General features: G+C 31.2%; 1 protein-coding gene across 1 annotated transcript in view; it reads right to left on the bottom strand.

Moving 5' to 3' along the window:
- LOC126740380 (Golgi-specific brefeldin A-resistance guanine nucleotide exchange factor 1) overlaps positions 1–25117 on the bottom strand; it is a 34515-nt gene extending 9398 nt beyond the window's left edge. The window contains exons 1-25 of the mRNA XM_050446366.1: positions 24960–25117; positions 22869–23096; positions 22586–22813; positions 22286–22480; positions 21888–22233; positions 20689–20857; positions 20485–20631; positions 20207–20429; positions 19955–20145; positions 19752–19902; positions 17762–17937; positions 14897–15105; positions 14371–14489; positions 14079–14311; positions 13898–14025; positions 13736–13845; positions 13549–13668; positions 9844–10018; positions 7967–8179; positions 7736–7914; positions 7497–7672; positions 4652–4877; positions 4427–4599; positions 4212–4373; positions 3836–4033 (exon numbers count right to left, since the gene is read on the bottom strand). Coding sequence (XP_050302323.1) covers positions 3836–4033; positions 4212–4373; positions 4427–4599; positions 4652–4877; positions 7497–7672; positions 7736–7914; positions 7967–8179; positions 9844–10018; positions 13549–13668; positions 13736–13845; positions 13898–14025; positions 14079–14311; positions 14371–14489; positions 14897–15105; positions 17762–17937; positions 19752–19902; positions 19955–20145; positions 20207–20429; positions 20485–20631; positions 20689–20857; positions 21888–22233; positions 22286–22480; positions 22586–22813; positions 22869–23096; positions 24960–25032 — 4548 coding nt within the window. The 5' untranslated portion in view covers positions 25033–25117. The remainder of the gene's footprint in view (positions 1–3835; positions 4034–4211; positions 4374–4426; positions 4600–4651; positions 4878–7496; positions 7673–7735; positions 7915–7966; positions 8180–9843; positions 10019–13548; positions 13669–13735; positions 13846–13897; positions 14026–14078; positions 14312–14370; positions 14490–14896; positions 15106–17761; positions 17938–19751; positions 19903–19954; positions 20146–20206; positions 20430–20484; positions 20632–20688; positions 20858–21887; positions 22234–22285; positions 22481–22585; positions 22814–22868; positions 23097–24959) is intronic.
- Positions 25118–25574: the final 457 nt, after the last annotated feature.

Genomic DNA, 25574 nt, shown 5'->3' with positions numbered 1-25574 from the left:
TGTTTAGCAACATACCATGTTATTGGAAAAAAAAGTGAATAACTACTTAAGTTTGCTGTTCACAATACATTTTCAAAGTCCTAAATTGGCATCTACTGGGGTGTTTACCCTAGGATCTAATGCATTTAATTTTTGCCTTTTGTAAATGTATTATGATTTAAACGGACTTAAAATTTAAAATAACTAAAAAATTGATCCTTGTTTTGCTTGATCCTTTTATTGCAAATGCTGCTATAATTCATCTAATTAAGTCTTGTTCTGTTTCTACTGGAGTTTCGTAGACCAAAAACTTTACATTTCGCCACAGGAAAAAATCTAGCGACATTAAATCGGGTGACCTAGGAGGCCAAGAAACTGCTCCACTGTTATCGTTTTTAAAGATAACAACACAGAAGCGCTGGTAAATTGTTTAAAATCTCCAGCTATAAAATTTTTAAACATTGACGTTCACATTTTGAACAATTGTTATGATGATATCATGTACAAAAGGCAGACATTAAATGCATTACATCCTATTTAAGCAATTCATCGTCTTTCTAAATTTTAACGCGTCTTAGGGTCATAGTGCCGTAGTGACACTTTTCCGGACATGGGACTCTATACTCAAATGTTTTCTACTGTTGCACTGAATAATCCCTAGAAGCTTGATCCCATAGTTCTTAAACCCCCTGTATAGATAGTAAAAATGCTATAGGAAAATTTTTGTTTTGGTTATAGGTCAAGAGAGATGAGATTTTAGAAGTTTTAGGGGTAAATTAAAAAAAAAAAACATTTAATTTGTAACCACTTTTAGGTTACAATTTCCTTGATTATTTATTTTTTTTTAACCGAATGCGTAAGGATTACCTTTCTTGGTATAAAGAAAATTTAAAGTCTAGTATTTTTTTATTTTTTTATAAGAGGTTATATTAATTGTATAATAAATGAAAATTTTAATAATAAGTGAAGCAGTGACGTAGCAACGAAGCCACAAGCCTTAATGCAGTAACTTTGTTGAGTCCTCAAAGTAATAAAATACAATAAAATGTTACATTATATAAAACAAACATTTATATAGTGTTATAAAAAAATCAAATAATAAAAATACGTATAAGAAGAAATCACAAACATAAAAAGGGCTAATAAATACGAGTAAAATCTATTATTTTTTACTTTTGGGTTTGCAAAATTAGTAATTATATTATCACTGTCTATCACACGAACGTCCTCATTAAAAAATATTTCTTATTTTAGAAAAATACTATTCAGCTAATTCAGTGATGGCCAAAAAAATGTTACAGACAGTCACAATTACTAAAACTAGAAGACCAATAATTTTTTTACCACAATTAACTTAGAAGTTAAATTATTTTGAATTCTCTAAAAAAAAGTAAATATCGTTGTAAATAAAGAAAGGATCTTGCAAAACATAACAATAGGAACAAACGTTCTGAAGCCCAGAACTTTTTTAATTGAGTTTCAATGATATCTCCCAACTCTCTAATTTTGAAATTGTTCAAGATTTTTTTTTCTACAATTTTCACGGTTCTGTAAAGGATAGTTTATATACAGCTTTCTTCATACCTAATTGAAAATAATATTCTTAAGTCTGGCTTTAGAAAACATCATAGCACAGTTAACTCATTTCTAAATATTACAGATAAAATTGATCATTATAATGTCCATATTTCCTAAAATTCCTAGGAGATTTTAATAAGTTTTTGTATAGATGTAGAGCAAATAAATCGATTTATGGATGTTATAAACTAAGTTTTTTTGTGATAATACGACAAGAAAACAGAAGTTTTTTCATTAGAGGATAAGTGTGAATCTAGTATAAGTGTGATACTATAACCCCCGAAACCTTTGATAAAACTTTGCCCTGACATCAATAATCAACATCTAAATTGTTTTTGGGAAAATTGCCTCTACTAAAGTTTTTGCGTAAAAAATAATTTTAATAGTTACATTTTAAAAGATTTTAAGCGGCTCTAACTCCCAAAGGATTTTAACAAAAATTCGAAGGAATGTCTAAGATGATTATCTAAATCGATCTACAAAGTTCTACTACTGTTAGGGTCCGATGCTAAAACTCCGAAAGGATTTTAATAAAACTATGTCTTGATATCAATAATGAGCCTCTGAATCGATTTGATAAAAATGCAAACCTCTACCAACGAAAGTTTGTTATTGTTTGTTGCCAAAATATCTACGTAGCATGCAAGTTTTTTCACCCTTAGAAATATTTTACAAAATGTCCCACCGTGTAATAGAGGAGAGTAGGGTAAGATGGGATCCTTCATGTTTTGGAAGGGAAACATGCTGTCATCTACTCTACACCCTAATAACTGTTTACTGTTATCATTCTAACAAGCTTTCATCGATGATTGCATGCAATCGAACTGTCAACCAAGTTTTATAGCCCTCAACAGTTTTTGGTGCAGATAGATTTTTGTGTTTTAAAAAACCTTCTGCCAAAACTTTATGGTTGCAATCATGAAGGAAGTGAGTTACTTATCTTATTCCGTAACCCAAAACAAGCAAATATTGTATACGCTTTTGATGTAAGGTTATATTCCACAAATAATTCGTCTAAACACCTACTTTTTTATTGGTTATTGAAATTATTGTAAAGTTTATGTTTAGCTAGTGCATATATGTACATTATAGGACTTTGTGAGAATATCTACTTGATTTCAACAAAATAAACATAAAAAATGGCAAGCAAAAATCTAAACTAATAAGCAGCTTTTTGGTTGTAAAATGTGCTAAAGTATTTCAACTTGTCATGCAAACGATTTTTTGCGAATTTTCCAAATTTTTTCAACTGCAGATCTTTTTGAAAAGACGGCAAATGCACAAAAGACGATAAAAACGGACAAAGGACATTCAAAAGTTACAAAAAAAGTAACAAGATAATACTTAAATGGGTGAACATTATAATATTAATGAACATTCCACAAATAAAATTGACGTTTGTTTCCTATTAAAGTGAAAATTATGGAATATAATCATGGAAAAATTGGTACATGTGCAACAACACCCTCAAGGTTAATTGATAACATACACTGCTTTCATCACAAACCACCAAAACCACCCTTAATAACTTCTTTCGCTGGTACGTCAACCGATTTAAGTTTTTTTGGCACTGTTGAATAGACATTTTAATTTGACATATCAAAGTGAAGAATTAAACGTCTCCGAGTATATCTAAATTGACGTGTCTTTTTTTTTTAAGTTATTCGTTTTGAAATGAAAGTACGGTATAATAATCCGCATGCAAAACGAATCCTTAATGTCGGTTCGATTGATAATAACGTGTACCAGGCTTAAAACAAAAAAAAGCGTCATTTTACCCTACCAATTTTCGATCCTCTGAAAAATAGCACTTTTTCAAAATGATAATAAAATTCTTCATACTGTTACTAGAGGCATGACTGCTTGAAAAACCCACTTAGTTTTTTTTCATTTTGGTACAATTTTCAGGATTCAAAGTAAAAATCCAACCCTCCATTCCCCTACTTTGACCCCAAAAAACATATTTCTATGTTTTTTGGGGTCAAAACTAAATCGTACAAATGCCAAATTTGTTTAATTTCTTCAGTCATGAACTAATTTTAATTATATGGTGTGTATTGAACAATTTTGAAAATCAACACCTTAATGGCATTTGTTACCACAATAACCGCCTAAATCAATCAGTGTCTAAAATACATTCAACGCCTACATAGAGATTAGTTCTATTGCTTATTGTATACCAGTATATATAGCTCCAAAAGATGCAAATCCAAATAATTACAGGTTAAAAATCTATCTTAAGTTACATGGTTTAATCGTTATTTAAAAGAAGAATTACCTTAGATAATACTGTAGCAGCCCTATTTCTAAATTCAGCTACAACTATTGGTTCTTTTGGGCTCAAAGGCTGTAGCAAATAATTGAGCAACGGGAATAATACTCTATGGAAACACTGCTCCCATTCTGGACCGGTTAAAGTTTGTAAATCGTGAACTAATAAAGCACGTTGTAAGAACGCTATGGCGCTTATACGAACCTAAAAATAAACTTTGCACTAATTGTTGTTATAGTGAATGCTCTTAAAATATTTCAAGAAAATATTGGGAAAAATACTCCAAATTATAAAATTAGAATTTTTCAATTTAATGTCATTCCAATTTTTTTTCCTGAATACACGATGTTTCATGCAAAAATATAAATATTGAAATAAATACCTCTTCTCTTCTATCACAACACATACGAGCGATGCCCTGTAAAAGGGGACACCAGCCCTGAGTCCATAGCGAAGTCTCTTGGGCGATTTCGCCTCCTTCTTCGGCCCACCATTTAAATATTTGAGCCGTTCTTGTATGTAGGGTATGCATTAAATCTAATAACTAAAATAAAAACGATTTATAAGGAAATTTGGTAAAGTATTTTCAGTTTTTACTAAATGATGATAGCCGCTGGGAAACTCATCGTCGCTACTGTCCTCGTCCGGACTACTAGTAGCGGGGCTTCTGGAAGTTTTTACATTCACCCTCTTCCTACCACTAGTTTTTCGTCTAGATTTAAGATCTTTGGCGTCTAGGTTGCTATTAGAAGTTTTCTTAGATTTTTTTGCTAAAATATATGAGTTAGTTATGGGAACAAAACATATCAACTGGACCATTACTTTCTTGCAAACTGGCCTCCACAAATGTACGGATACAGTGCACGCAAATGTCAAAGTTGTAGGGAGTTATATGCGCAACATCTCTCACCAGAAACGCTAAACTTTCGCAGCATTTGATTAAACTTACTGTATCGTGAGGGCCTAAATGCCTCTCTAAGGCTATTCCGTATTGGGTGGGAGGTACTGTTCTGCCAATTACCGGTTGTATTTCGCCTTCGTTTCCGACCTATAAAAGTTTTTGAATGACAACTTATAAAGAAACTAGAGTATTAAATATATAATGCCAACTTAAGGCACCCATAAGGAAATTAAATATTAAAAATTTGAAATAATAAACACTTTTCATTTGTCAGGAAGATATATGATAGCAAATTATATAATAATTTATTCAGCAGATAATACATTCATACCTTAGAAAATATCAACTACTTAACTGCTAAAAATACTCAATGCACCAAAATACCCTATTTATCCAAATTATTATTAATAAAAAAGAAAACAATTTTCAAAAGAAAATAATATATAATTAAGAGTGATTCAAAAATTAACAATAAAAGAAAATTGAAAAAGGGGAAAAAACAGAAAGAAGCAGAAACGGTACTATGTGTATCCTACTAACCAAGTGGCGTTATTACTTAATATCCAGTCATGGATTTTACATTTAATTTTGTTACAGGGTTTATTTCTGAGTTCTGCGGGAAGTTGATTATAGATTTTTGCTGAGGTATAAGTTAAAGTTTTTTGAAATTTAGTCTTTGTGGCCTTTAAGATAGTTACATTTTTATTTAAAGCTTGTCTAGTGTTCTGATTGTGACATATTAAATGCAAGTAGTGCAGATTCTTACACATAAGCCTAAGCTTTCAAGTAAATTTAATTTATTTGCAACAATTTAGTTTCTCTAAATAAAATATCCGAGGATAATAATTTTGGTTTGTTAAACGTTGCCTTCGGAACATAATTTTGGGTAATCACAAACGGTTGCAGGATGGTCTTTCTTGCTCCGCCCCATGGAGTAGTTAAGAAGTGTATCAGCCAGAGCTTGATAAATGGCCGTAACTGACGAAATTTATAAATAAATTTCCAAACTCGAGTGGAAATATACTTAACATGGTTGTGCCACAGTCGTTTTTGTGCAATGTGAGCCTTTTTAATGTGCTATAGATGTTCTTGAATCTGCAGCAAAGCATAAAAAGTTAAACTTTTCTGAGTTTAGTGTTAAATAATTTAAACCAAGCCAAGTTTTGATTTTTTTCACGGAAAACTCCGCAACAGTTTCTACATCGTTCCTAAGACTTTTCCTTAATCATTATTGCGGTATCAACCGCAAAACACACTATGCCGATATTAGGTAACAGCTGCGGCAACTCATTAACATATATAGGGAACAACTTCCCTGTGGCACGTCACATTCTACCAACGTAGGCAAACTGATACATCCATTTATTTTGATTATGAATAAGATATGCGCTTTTCAGTTATTAAAAATATTCTGAGAGCTTAATTTAAAACTTTATTAAAATTAGTAAAGAGCTTAAGGTTAAATGAACAAATTCTTGGTACACTCAATACCATATATCAAGATGAGAACTGGTCTGTTGTCCAATTTTTATAAATTGTTCTTTTTTAAACAAGTCAATTATGCTAGCAAAATTGTACGAAATTTGAAAAAGTATTTCATGGTCCACAGTAGATATTAGTTTTCCGAAATCCAATGCCACAATGGAACTTTTATGGTATTGGCAAACGTCATATATTTATAACCATGTCAACCAAAGCGACCTCTGTATCTCTTGATACTTGAAAGCAGTATTGATCAGTGACAAAAAATGTTACCTATATTTTATTGGTTCACTGTTATAGGAGGCTATTTCCGATCAAAATATTCAAACTGCGTATTAGTATCAGTTGCGTTAATAAACTCTGACTTTTAGTGATAAAAATAAGTTCTTTGAAAGGTAAAAGGTTTAAAGTCAGGTGAACAAGGAAGAAATCACAAACAATTTGAATATCTACTAAATTTTTCAATTCATTTTAAATAAGTAGTGAAGTTAATCACATAAATATGTGAGTAATAATGTGATAATAACATTTTCTCATTTGTTGCTTGTGTAGGCTGCACAAAGTCATTTTTCTGAAAAAGTACAACAGCAGCAATAACTCTCAAACCATCGATAAAAATCGATATAAATTTGTCATTTGAAAATATCTCCTCTACCTTCATTTCCTGGATAACTCCTTCCAGAACTTTTCCTACATCACTTTTATAAAAAAAAGTTATCCTTGTCTAGCAATAATATACACAGCAAACCTCCGGAAGGTCTGATTGGCATTCCATACATTGTTTGGGCCCTTGCTTCTGACTGTAACTGTCTTAATTTACCAACTAAGATTATTCTAAGGAAAGTCCTTGTATACGACTAAAATGTGGGTCTTTTACCATAAAATTGATCACTCAAAAATAATTTTAATACAAATATACCTGCTGCCCGTTTAACTGCCACTATTAAAAGTTCCATTAGATATTATGCCAATAAAAATCAGTCGGCAACTGAATTCAAAAGCCAACATCTTTAAAGTGAAATTGGTAGATTTGCCTTGCAAAAACCCATTTAAATGAATTTTTCTCTATCAATTTTGTTTAAAGTAAAAAAAAAAAATATTCACTTTTTGATGGCAACTAATATTTATAATATGTTTTAGTAGTGCTGAAGTTAGAAATAAATATCTACCATGTCACTTCTAAAATAATGGCTTTCGCAGAATAAAAACCGCTGTTTACTGATTAATTAAGTACGTTTCTTACCAATAATGAAAAAATATTATAAGGAAAAAATATACACTTACCAAAATCCAACCACCAGTATTAGGAGTGCCCACGGGAGAAGTAATCAAATGGTCCTGAGCCCGTTGATTAGCGTGTTTAGGGCTCTTAGTTAGTTCCGAATCGGAAGTGTAACCACGATCTGAGACTACACTTTCTTCATCACTGTTTATGGGGTTTTCACCATCAGATTTTGTACCTAATTAAATAAAATATAAGTGCATTCCCAATGGTGCCAATAGGAGTTTTTAATATAACATACCTTGATCCACAACATTACTGGAGCTTTCCGGGTCGGTTATAGTGGGTTTGGGTGGGTGAGCACCGGCACCAACGCATTCTAAGAGGGTAAAAATAATAGTCCAATCCGCGCTGGTATGAATATTTTGGGCGGACGTTTTTAGCAACTCGTATAAACCAAAGGAAATTTGTTTTGATATTCTACAAATCAATTGTTAACGATATTAATTAAACACACGTTAATTCTGCTAACCTGCACAAGGTGCTACTTTTTAACAACAGCAGCATCCTCAAAGATTGAATAACGATAGGACACATATCCTCATTCCTCATCAGTCTTATTGCGATCCTCAAAAGACCGATTACCGAACGTTCTAGTAGAAATTGATAGTCGAATACTGAAGAGTTCATCATTATTGTGTATATATGATCTCGAACGGGTTGCCAAATTGTTATAACGCGGTCCCTACAAAATTTTGACCAAACTTAGTATTCGAAAATACACAATTTCATTGATCAGGTAAGATTTGTATAGTGTATTCGGTGACTGACTGACAAAAATAAATTATCCCTTATAAAGTATAGTAGCGGCTCTTCTATCTTGTTTGATATGTAGGTCAAAATAGAAAAAAATTCCTCGAGAATATTGCCGAATGCAATTTTCTGAATCGTGCTTTATTCCCATAAATATGGTTTTCTAAGTATAGAAAGTTTGTTTTGTTTTAGGTGTTTGGGTCTTGTTTGTGCGAAAAGTGTTTAAGTTTATTTCAAACCTCACAATTATAATACAATATATTCTTTAGACTTTAGAAATCTTATTGTATTTACAAGTCATATACTCGTAACATATAGGGTTTTTCTTTAAGAGAATAACGATTTTATACTTTAATAAGTATTTGAGATATTGACTTCAAATTTATTACAGAAGTTAATGAATTGAATGTTACATTTTCAGAATGAAATTCGATTTCAGTATTTTCACCAAAGTGATTAATTTTTTGGATCTAATTTTACATCACTTGTGTGCATATTTCGACCGGAAAGTTTGGCAATTTTGCGTGTTATCACTGAGCACGTCCAAAGTTGTTGGCATAGACAAACTGGACCATTTCTCGAGATAGCGCGTTCACCGAATTTGCTTTTAATAAATTGATTGTGCTTGTGTTTCGGTAGTAATGGATGCATTCCAATCGTAACTCGTTCGTAAACTTTACCATGATAGAAATGTTAACTTCGACTGACGTTGAAAGATAAGTAAAATTGTTAAAAAGTACGCCCACAGAAAAATACGAAATTGATATGCCCCTATTGAAAAACCCGATACATAACTTTCTTACATAACTAACGTACTAATCCTTCGTATAGCGTTGTATTTAAATAATATATTAATTAAGTTGTATTTCAAAAATATTTGTGGTTTTGACAGAATCTTAAACTGGTGTTTGTGAGTAAATATTTTATGATTGCAGAATAACGTAGTTTTCGCAACATTGTCATTATCACATTGTGTGAAATTATTTATATTTTATTTCACAAAATAATTTATAATATATTAGGAATCTCATTAGGAGAATCTATTACTAAAATAGAGTTGTGATCTGTTCAGTATCTGGTTTTAGACGTATATCTTTAATTAGTAATGAAATGTCTTTGTATAAATTTGATCAATCATTTGTGATTGATGCTGTGATATTTTTGTTACTGAAGAAATTAGTTTAAATGCTTGTTAAGATTTCTGCGAAAAAACGGAAGAAGCTTCAATTCAAAGATTTGCTGATCACTCATAGTTGATTAATGATTTAAACATAAAAGAATGACTAGAACTTTGAATAAAGATCAAAACAAAACTTAAAATCTTATCTTTATTAACAATTAGAGTCTTGGTAAACTTTATCTTTAAGAATTCACTTAAGTATTATGTTAAAGCTAAGTATTTAAAGCTATCAGGCTAAATCGTGCTATTTTGCTTTATTTAAAAAAATTAGATGTAAATTATTTACCCTACTCCATGCTATTACTGTATTAAACAACTAATCCTTTTTTAAATATTAGTATCTGTTAACTTTAACTATATACATGTTTATACAACTTTAAAGTACAAAATATAAAATAAAAACATTTTATATTTACCTGTTCTGTATGACGATCTTAAACAATAATTCCATAAAGAATACCGTTACGTTCTCATTGTAGTTGTAGCCTAAGCTTTTTTGTACATCGGGACCTCTAGATAGTTCGATCAAAGATTTTACAAGTTCCAAAAGAGCTTCTTCATGTAAAAACTTCGAGTCGGTTATTAATTGCTCTGAAAATGTTTAAAATTAAGTTTATTTAGTAGAGAGAAACAGAGTGTACATACCAACGCAATCAATTAATTTACCAAATAAATGTATGCAAATAACTATAAATAAATTAAAGCGAGAAAAAGTAAAATGCGGTCTTATGTCCGTTTGACCATAAAAAAAACATCATGAAACATTGATTTGTTTAAAATTACTTTTAATACAAAATTTTAATAAAGACTAAAGTACCGCCCTGAGCAGCTCTATGAAACTTTACACTAATTCAATATAGACTTTACTAATGATAAATATATTTTTTTTTTTTGATAAAAACGCCTCTATCGGAAAATATACATGAATTTACTATATATATATATCATATCGCTAACACCCCTTATCGGTGGAATTTCAAAAAGTTTGTACGTATCCGGGGCCTACATTATAAAAAAACATTGTTGCAGCGACTCGTTGGTGCGGCAGTCTCCGTTCAAATTCCGAAGCCACGCCCCCTTAGTTCTCGAGGTCACGGGTAACAATTTTCCCATTTGTTACCCCTTAAAATCCGTTCTTATCCGGTGCCTACATTCCAAAAGGAACCCGTTGGCAAAATTTCAAGTTTCTAGCTATTGTAATTTGGGCTCTGCGATGATGAGTCAGTCAGTCAGGACAAACTCTTTTATATATATAGATAATTGCAGTATTATGAGTAAAACAGACCACTAAACTAAATACGCCATCCTCCACCATTGTTTAAGAGTTTGTTTTTAATTAAATCATTGCTTTGAACATTTGTGTTCTATTGCTCAAAAAAGTTTTAAAGAAGTTAAACACTCCTATTTTTTCTAAAAGATTGTGGCATAGCAATGAATGAAGTACCCTGAGGTTAACTTCAGTGTAATAGTGGGAATTTGGGCGGGAAGAAAACTCAATTCAAAAACACTATCTTATGTGTTTTTTAATCATATAATATGATGTTACAGGCAGTATAACTCTAACATAGTTGGTAAGAGAGTAAAATAAAAAATTAGTAAAATCTTACTATTCTGTAGTTAAATGTATTTAATATGTGTCTTGAACATCAATGAAGATTGACAGCGATAAGCAGGATAATGGATGTAGAAGGACATTTTTAATGATTGAAAGTAAATTTAAAATATCGTAGTTTATTTTATTTTGATTATCTATAATTCAAGTATGTATGATCACAATCTTTTTATCTTTTAATTTTGTTTTATAGAACCCTTGAGAAAGGCGGCAAAAACCAATGTAAGTCTTTTGGCGTTGTACTTGATAACAATCTTAAATGACAGGCTCACACTTAATATATATCAAAATAAGAAAACTTTTTATTAAGATTTTTATTTTATTATTTACTGTGTTTTTAACATGTTAAATGTTTGTTTCATGTAAATATTATTGAAATCTTCTTTGTATGCTATATAAACTTCATCTGTTATTTTAATCAATTCTATTTATTAATGACCTTTATTAAATCTGAAAACCTATTCACTGCAATACTGTTTTTTTCAATAAACCTTGCTTTATACTTCAACATTGATGATGTTACGCTGAGCATATATTTTTTCCTTATTAAATTGTATTTTACATTTATATATACAGTAGTGGAAAAATGTAGAGCAACATTTAATAAGTTGCTAAAATAAAATATTAGACGATGACTTTTAGCATAAAATTTTTGTAGATAAAAACATATGGTACTTATAAATGGTTTGCCAATAAAAACTGTTAATTCTTATCTCGTTTTACCAAGGAACACAAAAAAGAATACTTCAGAGTGGAAAAAAGTAAAGCAACATTTTTGAAATATTTCTCAAATCATGCAAAATATTTTACTTAGTGTTAGTTTAAACTGATAAGTTGACGGTGTTTGGCTGCCTCGCGGTAAACATTTATCTGTCGATGTTAAAAATAGAATTGTTGATTTATACAAAAGTGGTCAAAAGCAGATTGCTATTGCAAAGACATTTAGGTTACATAGATCTATTGTGTCTCGTATAATTAAGCAGTTTCATATAAATAGCGATTTATCTGTTAAGAAAAAGTTAGGGAGACGTAGAAAAACCACTCCATATACCGATAAACAAATTATCAAAATTGCTAAAAATGAGCCTTTTCTGGGATCCAATAAAATAAAGCACCGCATATCCGAAGAGGAGCTTGGAGTAAAAGTGACTTCGAGGACGGTGAGAAATAGACTATTAGAGGCGAAGTTATTTGCCAGAAGAGCTGCCGTTCCGGTTTAAGTTTTTCCAAAACGCATCTACATTATACAGAGCATGATTGGAAAAAGGTAATCTGGAGCGATGAATCCAAGTTTTGTTTGTTTAAAAGTGATGGAATTGTGTATGTTAGACGCCTTGTCAATGAAAGACTCAACCCCAAGTATACCTGTCCAACAGTGAAACATGGTGATGGCGCAGTAATGGTTTGGGGATGCTTTTCGGGCTATGGTATGGACCCCTGTATAAAATAGAAGGTATAATGGACCGGTTTCAATATAAGGACATATTAGAGAGCCAAATGATTCCATATGCTGATGATACTATGCCTTTAAGACATTTATTTCAACAGGACAACGATCCCTTTCGGTTCGTCTCTTCTCGGTTCTTAAAAGCTTGGACAGAAGGAAAATATTAATGTAATGGAATGGCCTTCACAATCCCCTGATCTCAATCCAATTGAGAATCTGTGGGACATTTTAGATTTCTAAATCAGAGGAAAATCTTATAAAAATCAGCAAGAATTGTTTGAAGCATTGAAGGAAGCATGGGTGAATATGGATCCAGGGGTTACTTCCAAGCTAATAAGATCTATGCCAAAACGCTGTGAAGATGTAATTAAGAATAACGGGTACTTTACAAAATATTAACTTATGTTTTTTTATTTATTAGAAATGAAATAAAAACGAATATTAAAAAATGTTGCTTTACTTTTTTCCACCTAAAAAATTATTTTTTTAAATAAAAATACTAAGGACAAGGAAACATGTTTTTTTTCTTAATATTAAATTGCTTGTGTAATAATAAATTACTGGAATTAATTTTACTTTTGGTTTACATTCACTAAATAAAGTATTTTCAAATGTTGCTCTACTTTTTTCCACTACTGTAATTGCCTATGATCTGAAAGAGGACAACCTTCTATTTTAACATTACGTCTACTCTTTACTACAGTAAATTGCAAATCATATGCTCAATAAGGGTTTGTGTTGATGCTGTTACTCTTGTGGCATTTGCCCTATTTACTCTATTTGCCGTTACATAACCATTTAACAAGAATAGCAATTTAACATTCATATCGCCTACAATAATATTTGGCGAATATTTAATAACCAGGTATTCAAATTCTCTCAAAAAAATAAGCCACATGATAGAGGTCTTTTCTGGGAAGAATGTTTGTAGGAGGAGAATTTGTGGGAAGATACCAGGTTCAAAAATTGAATAATGCAGTAAAGAGTTTTAAGTTTTAAATAAACTTTGCAGAAATGTCATTATAGCCTATGTTATAAAACTGAAAGTGCATTTTTTCTTACCTAAATAACACTGTTTAATGCATTCCTTCGCGGCCTCAATATACAGCTGTTCTTCAGGCGTAGGGATTTTCGATAAATTTTCTGCGGATACCATATAAGAATATATAGAACTAAACAAACCTGCGAAAAATCAATTTAAAATTACACTTGTAAGATATAAAAAGATGTATTTATTAATATTTCTTACCTGACTCTTGTTTTTGCAAGTTTTCAGTCTCTTCATAAACCAAGACAATTCTACCACTTTGATCAATAAAATCTTCAGGTTCTATATAACATTTTGGCAATAAATCATTACTAAAAAACATATATGTAAACTGAGTCTAAAGCTACTAACATAAAAAAGTACCTGTACAGAGATAAAATTAAATCAAAAATATGTTTCCATCCTTCCCTAATATTATCCCCATTCAAATGTGCTAAGTTAAACACAGTTTTAAGAGCCAATTGGGCTTTTTGATTTGAACCCAGAAGTACCTAAAAATTAATGATAAAGTAATTTTGATGAACTTATAGGCTCTTTGTCCTACCATAATATTATTTTGCCTCCTTTGATTGTAGAAAACAGTAAACTTGCACAAAGAGACTATAAGCATATCCAAGTTTTTGGTCATTCCAAAATGCGCGGAAACTAATGCACACTTTTCAAAACCGCGTATAACGTGATTATAAGTCGAAGTTTCTTCGGATTGTTCGTAAATAAAACACAAAGCTGATACTAGAGGACCGTAAATTATTCGAAAGAGTTCTGAATCGTAAGTACCTAGTGTAAAAAACAGAACGATCAGTATATCGTTTAAAGAGCAATTGAAATAGACTTACCAGGTGGTATATGTAGGTATTCTCCTTTTTCTGATGCTCCCTTGCGCAACAAAACTTTCCAAAGGTAATTTTCTCTTATTAAGCCACCATGTTCTGACGGCATTACGATTTCGTCGTTTCTAGAATAATTTTAGTTTTTTAGAATTTTGTAATGTAATTAGTTTATATGTAGTTCATACAATTGTACAGTTGCTTATATTGGATATAAGCGATGTTGGTGTAGTCAACAGATAAAGGTTACAGGATTTATAAAATCCTCAGGTCCTTAATAGTAACACATTGAATAAATTTTAAATAAAAATTAATTGCTGTATGTTTTCTTTTAAAAAGCAAAATAAAAATGTACGACTTGTAACTTGTGCTACAAATTTCGCACAAGTTTAACAATTTCAAAAGCGTTTTAATATCTATTTTACCTCATTACTTTAAAGTTGAAAAAAAGAAAACATTTTTGACAAATAATGCGTTATAATCTTAATAATACTAAATGTATTATATACCTTTCTAAATAAAAACAAAATCTTACTTGATAGCAGCATAAATTTCATTCAGCATGCTCTCGTCAAAATCTCCACCTCCATTTACTCCCTGTAAATTTTTCTTAAAGGCTGAATCGGACATCGGAACGGTCTGTTTTTTAGCATTTTGATTATGCTGATCAACATTTAGCATGATTATTGCATATGCTAGCGTAAATGCTGAGTCTACATCCGCAAATGGTTCATTATTACTTTTCTGTTAAAAAAGAAGCTGTTAGTCAAAAACACGACATGAGAAAAGAAAATCTACAAATATTATTAAATTTAAGAACTTATAATTGAGAATATTTTATCTTATATGCCTTTTTTATTTTTAAGAAATGACTTGACTACTTGTACGAGGGTGGTCCCAGAAGTACCCGACCCAGGAAAGAATTAGAAAACACGAAAATTTTGGAAAAAAATGTATTTATCTTTCAACATAATCTCCTTTCAGCTCTATACACTTTGCCCAGCGATGTTTTATAAGTTCGATACCCTTTTTATAATAAGAACTGTCTTGCACCTCGAAATAGCCATTAACTGCAGACATCACTTCTTCATCATTGGAAAATCTTTGACCACTGAGCCAGTTTTTTAAGTTTGGAAACAGAAAATAATCTGAGGGGGCTAAATCTGGCGAATAGGGAGCATGAGGTAGCAATTCAAACTTTAATTCGTTAATTTTGGCCATTGCAATAACGGATTTGTGAGCTGGTGCATTGTCTCGATGAAACAACACTTTCTTCTTGACCAAATGCGGCCGTTTTTGCTTGATTTCTTCGCTCAAACGTTGCAATAAGTTCGCATAATACTCGCCGTTGATAGTTTTACCTTTTTCAAGATAGTCAATGAAAATTATCCCTCGCGCATCCCAAAAAACCGTCGCCATGACCTTGCCTTCAGATGAAACGGTTTTCGCCTTCTTTGGAGCCGGTTCTCCCTTTTGAGTCCATTGTTTTGATTGTTCTTTTGTCTCAGGTGTGAAGTGATGAACCCATGTTTCATCCATGGTTATGAAACGACGCAAAAATTCTGCTTTGTTGCTATAAATTTCGCTAAACACTCAATTGAAACATCTTCACGACCACAGAATAAACGATCTCACAGAAGCGAAGGCTAGCCCTGTCTACCGAACCGGATTTTCGTTCAGGCTCCTCCCATTTACGGGTACTACCCCCATTCTAACGGGTACAACTGTCGTCGCCCACGTGGGGTATTAATTAGTGTGTTAGTACGAGCGTCAGTGTGTATATTTGCGATATTATGTAATTTGCAGTTTTTTATTTTATTTTTGTTAAGTAGGTATTACACATTACCTTATTTTGGAGTTTAACTCTGTGCTCTGTGACTTTGTTTTTTTCTTTCATTTGTATTGTGTTAAAAACTTAAAACACTAAAATGCCAACTTTTTGTGCGTATAGGGGTTGTTTTGCCAAAAGCGTCGCTGGAAAAAGTTTATTTTCGTTTCCTAGGGATATAAGAAGGTGAGCAATAACAATAATAAAAGAAAGTAGGTATAGAAAAGTTGCATTATAATGTATTATTCATTATTATTATGGTTGTTTAAAAGCTTTGAAAAGTTCAGAATATTCTCTAATTAATTTGTCGTGCCATGCAAATAAATACAGAATAAACATTATTTAATTTAATAAACATATAGGTATATACCTAAACCATATGTATCTATGTATGTACTAAAGGCAAATATTATTTACCATTATCATAAAACAACTAACACAAAAATTCCATTCCAAAACAAATTAAAAGTATACTAACCTACACCTCAATCGTGTATCAAAACTATCAAATAACAATTTTTATAAAAATAATAATTATTCTAAAAAGCAAGGACCAATATAAATAAGCCTTAACAAAAAAAATCCTATTTGAAATGTAACTAAATTTTGTAGTTTGCTCCCGTATTACATGAATATAACCATTTTGATTTTAAAAATAAAAGCACTTCGTTAGGTGTATGCGTTTACTACAACTTTACGAGATACCTCAGTGTATTTGCGCCGGGTGCATCTGTCAGTTGGGCTTACAAAAAACTGGTTCACGGATATCAAAGGAGCCGACGCAAGCCTTCGCTTCTGTGAGATCGTTTATTCTGTGTTCACGACACTGTTTTTGCTTGAGTGTGAGCAAACGCGGCACCCATCTTGCACACAGCTTTCTCATGTTAAAATTTTCAGTTAATATACGCTGTACCGCACTTTTTAAAATGCCTACTATGTCCGCTAGCTCGCGAACTTTCAGTCGGCGATCATCCAGTACCACTTTGTGAATTTTCTTTAAAATTTCTGGAGTCGTCTGCTCATTTGGTCGACCACTGCGATGCTCGTCTTGGCAGCTCGTACAGCCTCGTTTAAACTCTGCTACCCAATATTTTACTGTTGTTAACGAAGGAGCAGACTCACCCAGAGTAGAATCCAGTTCAGCTTTTATATTGGTTGGGCTGAGGCCTTTCAAATAAAAGTATTGTATCACATAACGATGACCAATTTTCTCCATTTTCACAAATTCACTAAAAACGTTCACTATTGATGGCTGCCAAACAAATAGTAAACAACGTGGTGTCTTCAAACTTGAAAATGCTTTTTAGATTGTATACTTTCTAATACACTGATATTTTTCAAAGTACTACCGACATCTCTAGGTCAGGCCGGGTACTTTTGGGACCACCCTCGTATATAAGACAATAATGCATGTATCATTAACCAAAATGACTAAGCCAAAGCAGGAATGAAATATTTTTACTTACTAACCATTTTGGCCTTTTTGTTCTATGATTTTTTGATTACAATCAAGAATTCAAAAAAAAATTCTAATAAAGCATAAGGTACCAGTATGACTTCAACAAAACTTACATGCCAATGTTCAGCAAATTGTTCCAAAATTAACGATATGGTCGGAGCCTCTCCTGGTAACCTAAATGCTTCAAGGAAACTTCGTAACGCTTCATCAATCCTCACATTATTGAAGTTAAAAGTTTTCACGTAGGCTTCTAATATGTTCAGGTTCGATCTGTTACTGACATATTCACCTGTACAAAGGGTAATGTTGATTATAATATAAGCGCCAAAATGTATACTTTAATAAAGGGTATTAATAAAAAGTTGGGTTTAAGTCAATAAATTGGCATTGAAAGTTAAAAAAGTCGTTCATGATTCTCAGAGAGTTTTAATTAAAATAAAAATGAATTACGAAGTCTCGGTCTAAAACAAGGGTTATAATAAAAAGTAACATTTTCTTGACGAAAACAGATAGGCTATATGTTTCACTTTAAACAAAGCATCATCAGACCTAAAAAAATTTAAAACATACATATTAACAATCAAAAAACAATTTCAGTAGGGTTCACCTAAACTGTGTACCAGAACTGCATATACTACGCTGACATTACTTGCTTTACCATACTATTATGACAAAAATTAATATGCCAGGTGACACAGGAAAAAGGGAACACTTAATAAAGCCATTAAATTTCAAATTAAAAAACAAAAGATATAAAAACTATAGTCGAAGACAAAGCAAGAAATAAGTTTGATATCTCCAACTTTTTGAGGCAATCCAGCTTTCTACCCTTGTGGCATAGGTGAATAATAGACAAGTGTTCAAGCACCGAAAAATTATGACCCGTGAATAAATGAGGGCGAGCGAAATCTGACTTGATCTCTGAGAAATCAATGTCCTTATCCTCCAAAATTATTAAGAAGACTAAGAAGTTCTTGTACTCTAGTGAACACGCTTCTACCCGATTGTCCTACATAAACAACAGTACCAGAATATGCAAGCGGATCTGGATGATAAGATCATGATAAAAAAAAGATCAGAAGAAAATTTATATTTTATGTTTAGTGGTTATCCATTGTTTGTGTTGTAATTTTTCGCAAAAATGCTTTAATGGCATGAAAGAGCGAGTAATATCAGGGTTAAACACAGTTAAACATGTAACCTATTTTAAATTAAACTTTTCTTATTATAACTTTTCTTTAAGCCGAGACTTCGTATTTATTTTTATAATCTTATAGTGTAGAATTGAGCTAAGAAATTGTGAAAATTGATCGGTACTGTAAGTATGACGAAACCTTAGCAATGTGCAAAATGATTTAAAAAAATATTACTTGTAAAAGCGGTACAATAGCATTTATTTATATTAGCATTATTTATTTAGATTTATTAGAAGTCTGCAATGGCAACAATTTTAATATAGCTCCGCCCACACGAATTTTAAATAGTTTATTTAGCAATACGGAGTAATCTAATTTATCAAACGCCTTTCTAAACCCATTATAAATGGCATCAATTTGAATATGATGATCAAGGTTATATTTTAGGTACTCAGTATAAATAACAATGTTGTTCCAAAATGATCTGACGACTTCCAGCTAGATTAGAAATATATTTAAATATATTTTTAATATAATAGGATTTCAAATAGCTTTCCGAAAATACAAAGTGTACTAATTGGGCGATATTTGTTTACTAACTTTTTTGATCATTCTTAAAAATAGAAACATGTGATAATTTCCATACCTCTGGGAAATGACCATTTAAGAGGGCTTGATTATATAATATTAGTAATGAATATGAAAGACCCTTAATACATTTTTTAACGAAAAAAGAAGGAACTCCATGAGAAGCCGGCTCTTTTATTAGGAAATAATTCGCAAATATTTGTTTGTTGTAGAGTGCCTTGAAAACTGAAATAAAACAATTTAATTACGGGACAAAATTTAAATGTAGTTTAAGTAAAAAAAGAATGGTTGAAATCGGTTTATAAACTAAAGTTAGAAGAACCCTATGAAAATTACAAGACACCACCGTAAGGTCTTTCCTGTGTAATGTTAGACTTACCAATCATCTTTTTATCCAATGCCGGATTTTCCCTCAAAAATATTGCCACTTCATTTACATCCAGTTCAGGTTTTAAAACGCCATGTTCTTGAAAAAACTGTATGCCCTTCTTTGGTTTTGTGTTAAAGTGTTCTGTTCCCTGAGGAAGCCACTAGAATAAATTAACGATTATAAATAAGTCGACATTTTTAAATAAAACTAACTTTTTTAATATTTTTCTTCGCAAGTAAACTATCAAGGTCTGGAACTGTATTGGTATACTTAATTCTGGAATGGTTTTTTCCAATAAGATTCCCAATATTCTCAACTGGATCACTACTTTCACTAATGGTACGGGCTTCCACCGGAGCATCGCTGATTAGTGATTTTAGCTCTGTACAGTGCATTTCTATACCTAGAAAAGCAATCAAAGAGGTTAACTAATTAATGTGCGGTTAATGAAAATATCTACATACCTTCAATAACTGTTAAAAGTGCATCTAATGATAGCAAATGTGTATGCCACACTCCATTAGTCGCAGAGAAAGCATTTTTGGCCAATAATTTCGTTAAATCTTCATACAAATTTGTACAATACATATCACAATCGTAATTTAGGTATAACTCATTTACAAATCCAGGAATTCGCCAAAGATTCAGGATGTTATCTAGAGCAACCTCCTTATGTTCATATGTTACCTAAAATAAGTATCAGGGATAAATAAAAATAGCTAGAGCAGTACACTTTTTTTACCTTTTGATTATCACTAACCACAATTTCGATAAGTTTGGTCAGATACTTTTCCATTTGGAACTTCAAATGACCCCTTAGAGATTCGAACATTAAAAAGGACACCTGCAAATCTGCCGCAAAAATCGATATTCGTTCAGTAGTTAATAGCTGCAAATTGAGATTAAGTCATTAATAGAAGCCGCTAATATAACGTTTGTAACATACAGAAAACAAGTTTCGACATAAATCGTCTTTAACTAATGCTAATAAGGTGGAATGTTTGCCGATACTATCCGCCCCCACTTCAAATGCAACCGTTAATAAAGTCAAACCCAAGTGGATCATTACTTCGCTGTTGCCTTTGTCGTTTGGGTTACATAAGCTTATGAGAAATCTGGAAATAAAATAGTCAAAGTCAAAATGTACTTTATTATTAAGTTTACGAGTTTGTGTTAAAAGCGTCCTAATATCTACAAATACCCGTAACTCGGTTACAAACCTAATAACATGATCCATTTTTGATTATATAGTTATATGATAATATTATAACAATAAAACAAGGGAAGAAACTTAATAAACACAGAAAATTATAATTAGTAGATCAAAATCAGTTATTAAAATAATCTGCAATACTATAAGCTTTTACAGTGTTTTTAAACTTTTTAAGGTTTGTAGTAGTCCCAATTAAGAGAGGTTTATTAGTCTCATTATTCAAAATCTTGTGACTAATAAATATCAGAAGGTTTCTCGCAACTGAGAATTAAAACTTAACTAGTTTAATTGACGGATTAAAAGAATTGGTGGTCTAACGAACTTATATACGGTTGCAGCAGTTTCCAATATAGAAAGTGAGAAAACTGTTGAAAAAAAAAATGTCAGCTATAAAATTAGGTTTACAAGAGTCCCTCACTACTTTACAACAGCTTTTGCATCTCCGTAAAAACATTATATTTAGTACAAATGTACTAACACTGTTGTTGATGGCTTATGAAGATGGTTTAATTTTAAGCCCATATTTTAATTCTGTTTTAAGTTGGTCTATACTTTTAGAATTGAAGGAATTTCTAGTAAGCCTGACTGGCAAGAAATTTTAAAACACATTTACCTTTAAGTTAAATTATTCGAATTTTAGAAGAATTTAAATCTGAGATTGTTCTCTTGCTTGCTCTCTTACATCACTCATAGTTTATAGGAGTATTTGAGTTTTCTCCATCAACCTCACTTTTAAGCACAGCATGGTCATATAGGTTAGAAAAACCCAAGAGGCACAGAACCTGACAAAATGATCAACTAAATGCACACACTAAATAAACCAACAAGATTGATCCCCAGCAACTACTCAAAAGTTTTAATAATATTATCTTAAAAAAAAAGTGCAACTTTTCCATGCTCTTAATTTGAAAGTATTTATGTATGAAACTTACCTAAATAACTCTCTCACACAAGCAAGTCCATAAGGTAGTAAAATTAGGTCATCCTGCATTTGAGGTGTAAATCTGATTCCTCGTTGGTTAACATAATCTTTTGATTCATATCCTTGTCCTTCTGTTGTAACAGTTTCAGAATTGGTTGGAATAGGTTCAGAACTGGGCTGTATGCTCTCTGGATTAAGCTCTTCAGGTTCCTGGGGGTTAATTTCCAAAACAGGTTCTACATTTTCTTGAATTATTTGGCCTTGCATATCAACCACATTATTTTCTGCAGAGGTAACCTCCACTGGGGTAACAGGTTTGGGAATTTGAGTTTTGGCAGTAGATTCTTCACTTGCATCTAAAATATTCATTAGTTATCTTATGGCAAAAAAAAATAATTTCTTATGAACCTTTATCATCTTCAATACTTTTTTTTCTGAAAGAGTGTTTGTTGCGTTTTTTGGTTCTAGTCTGGTCCATTCCAGCTCTCATTTTCAATTGTTTAACTCTAACTGTGCTGATGTCATCAGAAAATTGAGGCAACCTCATGAATACTAATTGTACCATGTCTTTTAAGTAATGTTCTGCAGTTTTCTTCAGTAACTCTATAAATTTATCAAAAAACTAGATCTAAACTTCAGCCATGTGAAAAGTCAGGTAATAAAAAAACAACAGGTTTTCCTCTGTTCATAGTGTATATAAATATTTACCATGTATTCTGGTTTCAAAACAAATTCTAAAACAACTAAGCATTATCTCACAAAGGCTTTCATTGGTCAAAGAGGCACCCTCAGGGGCTAATGTCAGTGTCCTCAACACCTGCAGAATTCTCATTAAAACTACACCATCTGAAGATTGATCTGTTCCAATAAACCTTGCATGTGTTACTGCATCTGCTATATTATATACTGTTTGTGGTACATTGCTATGAGTTGGGTCTAAAATAAGATTGTTACAAGTTATGGCTTTTGGTTCTTTCTAGACCTGACCTACCAATTAAGCCATAAGACAAAAACTTGTTAATGGCAGCCAGGGCAAGGCTAGTAACAGGACCGCTAGTGTCCTCACTGCGAATAACTTCAAGAAAAGGTGATAGGAACATGTCGGCTTCAATGAGCCTTAAATCATCTATTCTGTTTAGATGATCCTTAAGTTCTTGAAAACTCTTCATAAGGGAGTCAGTTTCATCATCTACACATCTCGTGAGAGTCCATTTTACTCCTACAAAGAATTTTCTTTTATTATTAATGATAAACCATATGTCAACCATGCTTATGTTTTGGAAATTAAAACATTTTTCAATAAAGCTGATAAGTATTGGGTATTCCAAGTGTATTACATTTTCTTTACAGTTTTAAAAGATAATTCCAGTTAACAAACCTATGAATTTAAAAATATGATTTATTAAGTATTATATTGAGTATCTATTGCTAACTAATAACTCAGAATTAAAATTTAATGAATTATGTGCTCATTCTAATAACTTTTCATGCTTTTCTTATTTGTCAAGGGTCAAGGGAGTTATTTAAGTGGATATTGCTCTTAAAAATCAATACAAAATAAATTTAGAAAAAAAAATTAAAGGAATTTTTCTTTATGAAAAGAAACTCTGCACAACAAATAATATAACCAAAAATTTAAAAACTACCAAGCTTTATGTCAGCTATGCTTATATTTTTTTAAATAATATAACCATATAACCAATAATTTAGGGTGTTCTTAGTGCTTTTTTCCCTTCATAATATAATATTAAAGACCTATATTTTTTAATACACCCTGTACATGAAGTAAAAACTAAGCAATTTCTGATAACACTTATAAGTTAGTTCTTTCAGTTTATTTCTTACAAAAAAAAGCCAAGGGCATGCATTTTTTTCTATTTAAATTTTTAAATAGACCTTGAAAATAAAGTAAAATTTAAGAATTAAACATTAAACTTTCAGAATTGAATAGTAGGTATAATAAACTGATAAAAATGGATAATTTCAACAATCTTTTAATTAAAGGTTTAAAGAAAATAAGTTTTTGAATTTACAGGAACACTTCTCATCTTAAACCCACCAATATAAAAATTAGCGAAAGCACTGGTACTATCCAGCAGTTTGGGCAAAACAGAAATAATTATTATTACATTACCTAAATATAACATTTTTGATATAATAGAGTAATTTTTATTTTGATATAATAGGGTTATTGTACAAATTTGGGTATAGTTGCCTTCAACTCCAAGTCTTTTGGGGGTACTTAATAATAAAAGAAACTGCAAAATATATTATTGGTGGAGGAAGCAATATTAGTTCTTCCTTTTATCATGTTTCATATTCCTGTTTAACATTTGTTAGGCTACCTATTCAAATGGTCTTTACATCACTATCTAAATATATATAGAAAATACATTTTTTAATAAATGTCTGCATCAAGGAATAAAATATATACTCTTTAGTAATAAAATTAAAACTAAAAATGTTCAAAAACTAGGGTTAAAAAGGTTCTTCAATTCACAATGACTTACTTAGGATGTTAACTAATATCTTAAAGATGTTTTACATGTTAGGATGAAACACAAATTAAAATTTAGTGTGTAATAAATATTTTTTCTGGTTATGATTGTTAATATGCTTGAGAATAAACTAATTTATTTAAATAAATTTGTAATGATAAATAAATTAACTAATAGTAGCAGAGGAAGCATTCAAAGCAAAGACAAAAAAAATATATTGAACAGCCTTTAAATGTGTAATGAAAGTTAAGTTATCCATATGGTTTGTTTACTGCAAATCTTTTCATAAAGGTTTATTTTTTATCATATTTGATTGCTCTTTATTACTTCTCACTTTATGTATCAGATTAGATAAACACTAAAGGCAAGATGAGCAGGATTTTGTAATGTTTTGCATTTTTAATAATTATCCTTATATGAGGTAATATAGGGCCTTTATTTCTTTTCTTTTAAAAGGCAAACCTTATTTTGGCTTTTCCTAATAATTATAATAAGATTATTGAATGTTTCCTCATAATTTAATTTATGAGCAGGACCATAAGTTACCTAAGAAATATCCCAGGAAAAAATAAAATTGAACAAACCTCTTTTAATGGCAGTTATTAAGATCGTCATTTCGCCTTTGACGACAAATATTCCGTTTCCTGGCAGAGCCATTTTTCCTTGGTTTTTTAATGTTTTCTTTAAAAAATATTTATGTATTTTACATTTTCACCTACACGTCATTCAGCTCCAACAACACATAACAATTTTGACGATTCACGCATGGAGTTATGTCAAGTGAAAGTTGAGAGCGCGTCTACACAGAACAAAAAAAGCGGAACGGCGGATCGACGTATCGATTTGAAGCAATTAATTTTTCGCCAATACTTTTGGTTGGTTATTATAATATACTATAAGAAGGATTTTAAAATAATAACCATACGATTAATAATCGAATAATCGCTAGATCCGATATTAGTTGTCCTAGTTCACATAGATTAAATTCATTGTGTAATTGTTGTTAAATCATAAAATTGCTTGAAGTAAAGTGTAAAACATCTTTGATCATAAAAAAAACTACAAAATAGATAATTGATGGAGGGTACTCTATAAGTGCTTTCTTAATTAGTAGCGTGAGTCTTGAGACTCTTCTAGTAACTTTTTTTTAAATTATTTTTCTTCAATTTGAGCTTCATAAAAAACAAGAAGCAGTTTTG

This window comes from Anthonomus grandis, chromosome 9, assembly GCF_022605725.1.
Source record: "Anthonomus grandis grandis chromosome 9, icAntGran1.3, whole genome shotgun sequence".
NCBI lineage: Eukaryota > Metazoa > Arthropoda > Insecta > Coleoptera > Curculionidae > Anthonomus > Anthonomus grandis.
This window is presented reverse-complemented; position numbering and strand designations above follow the sequence as displayed.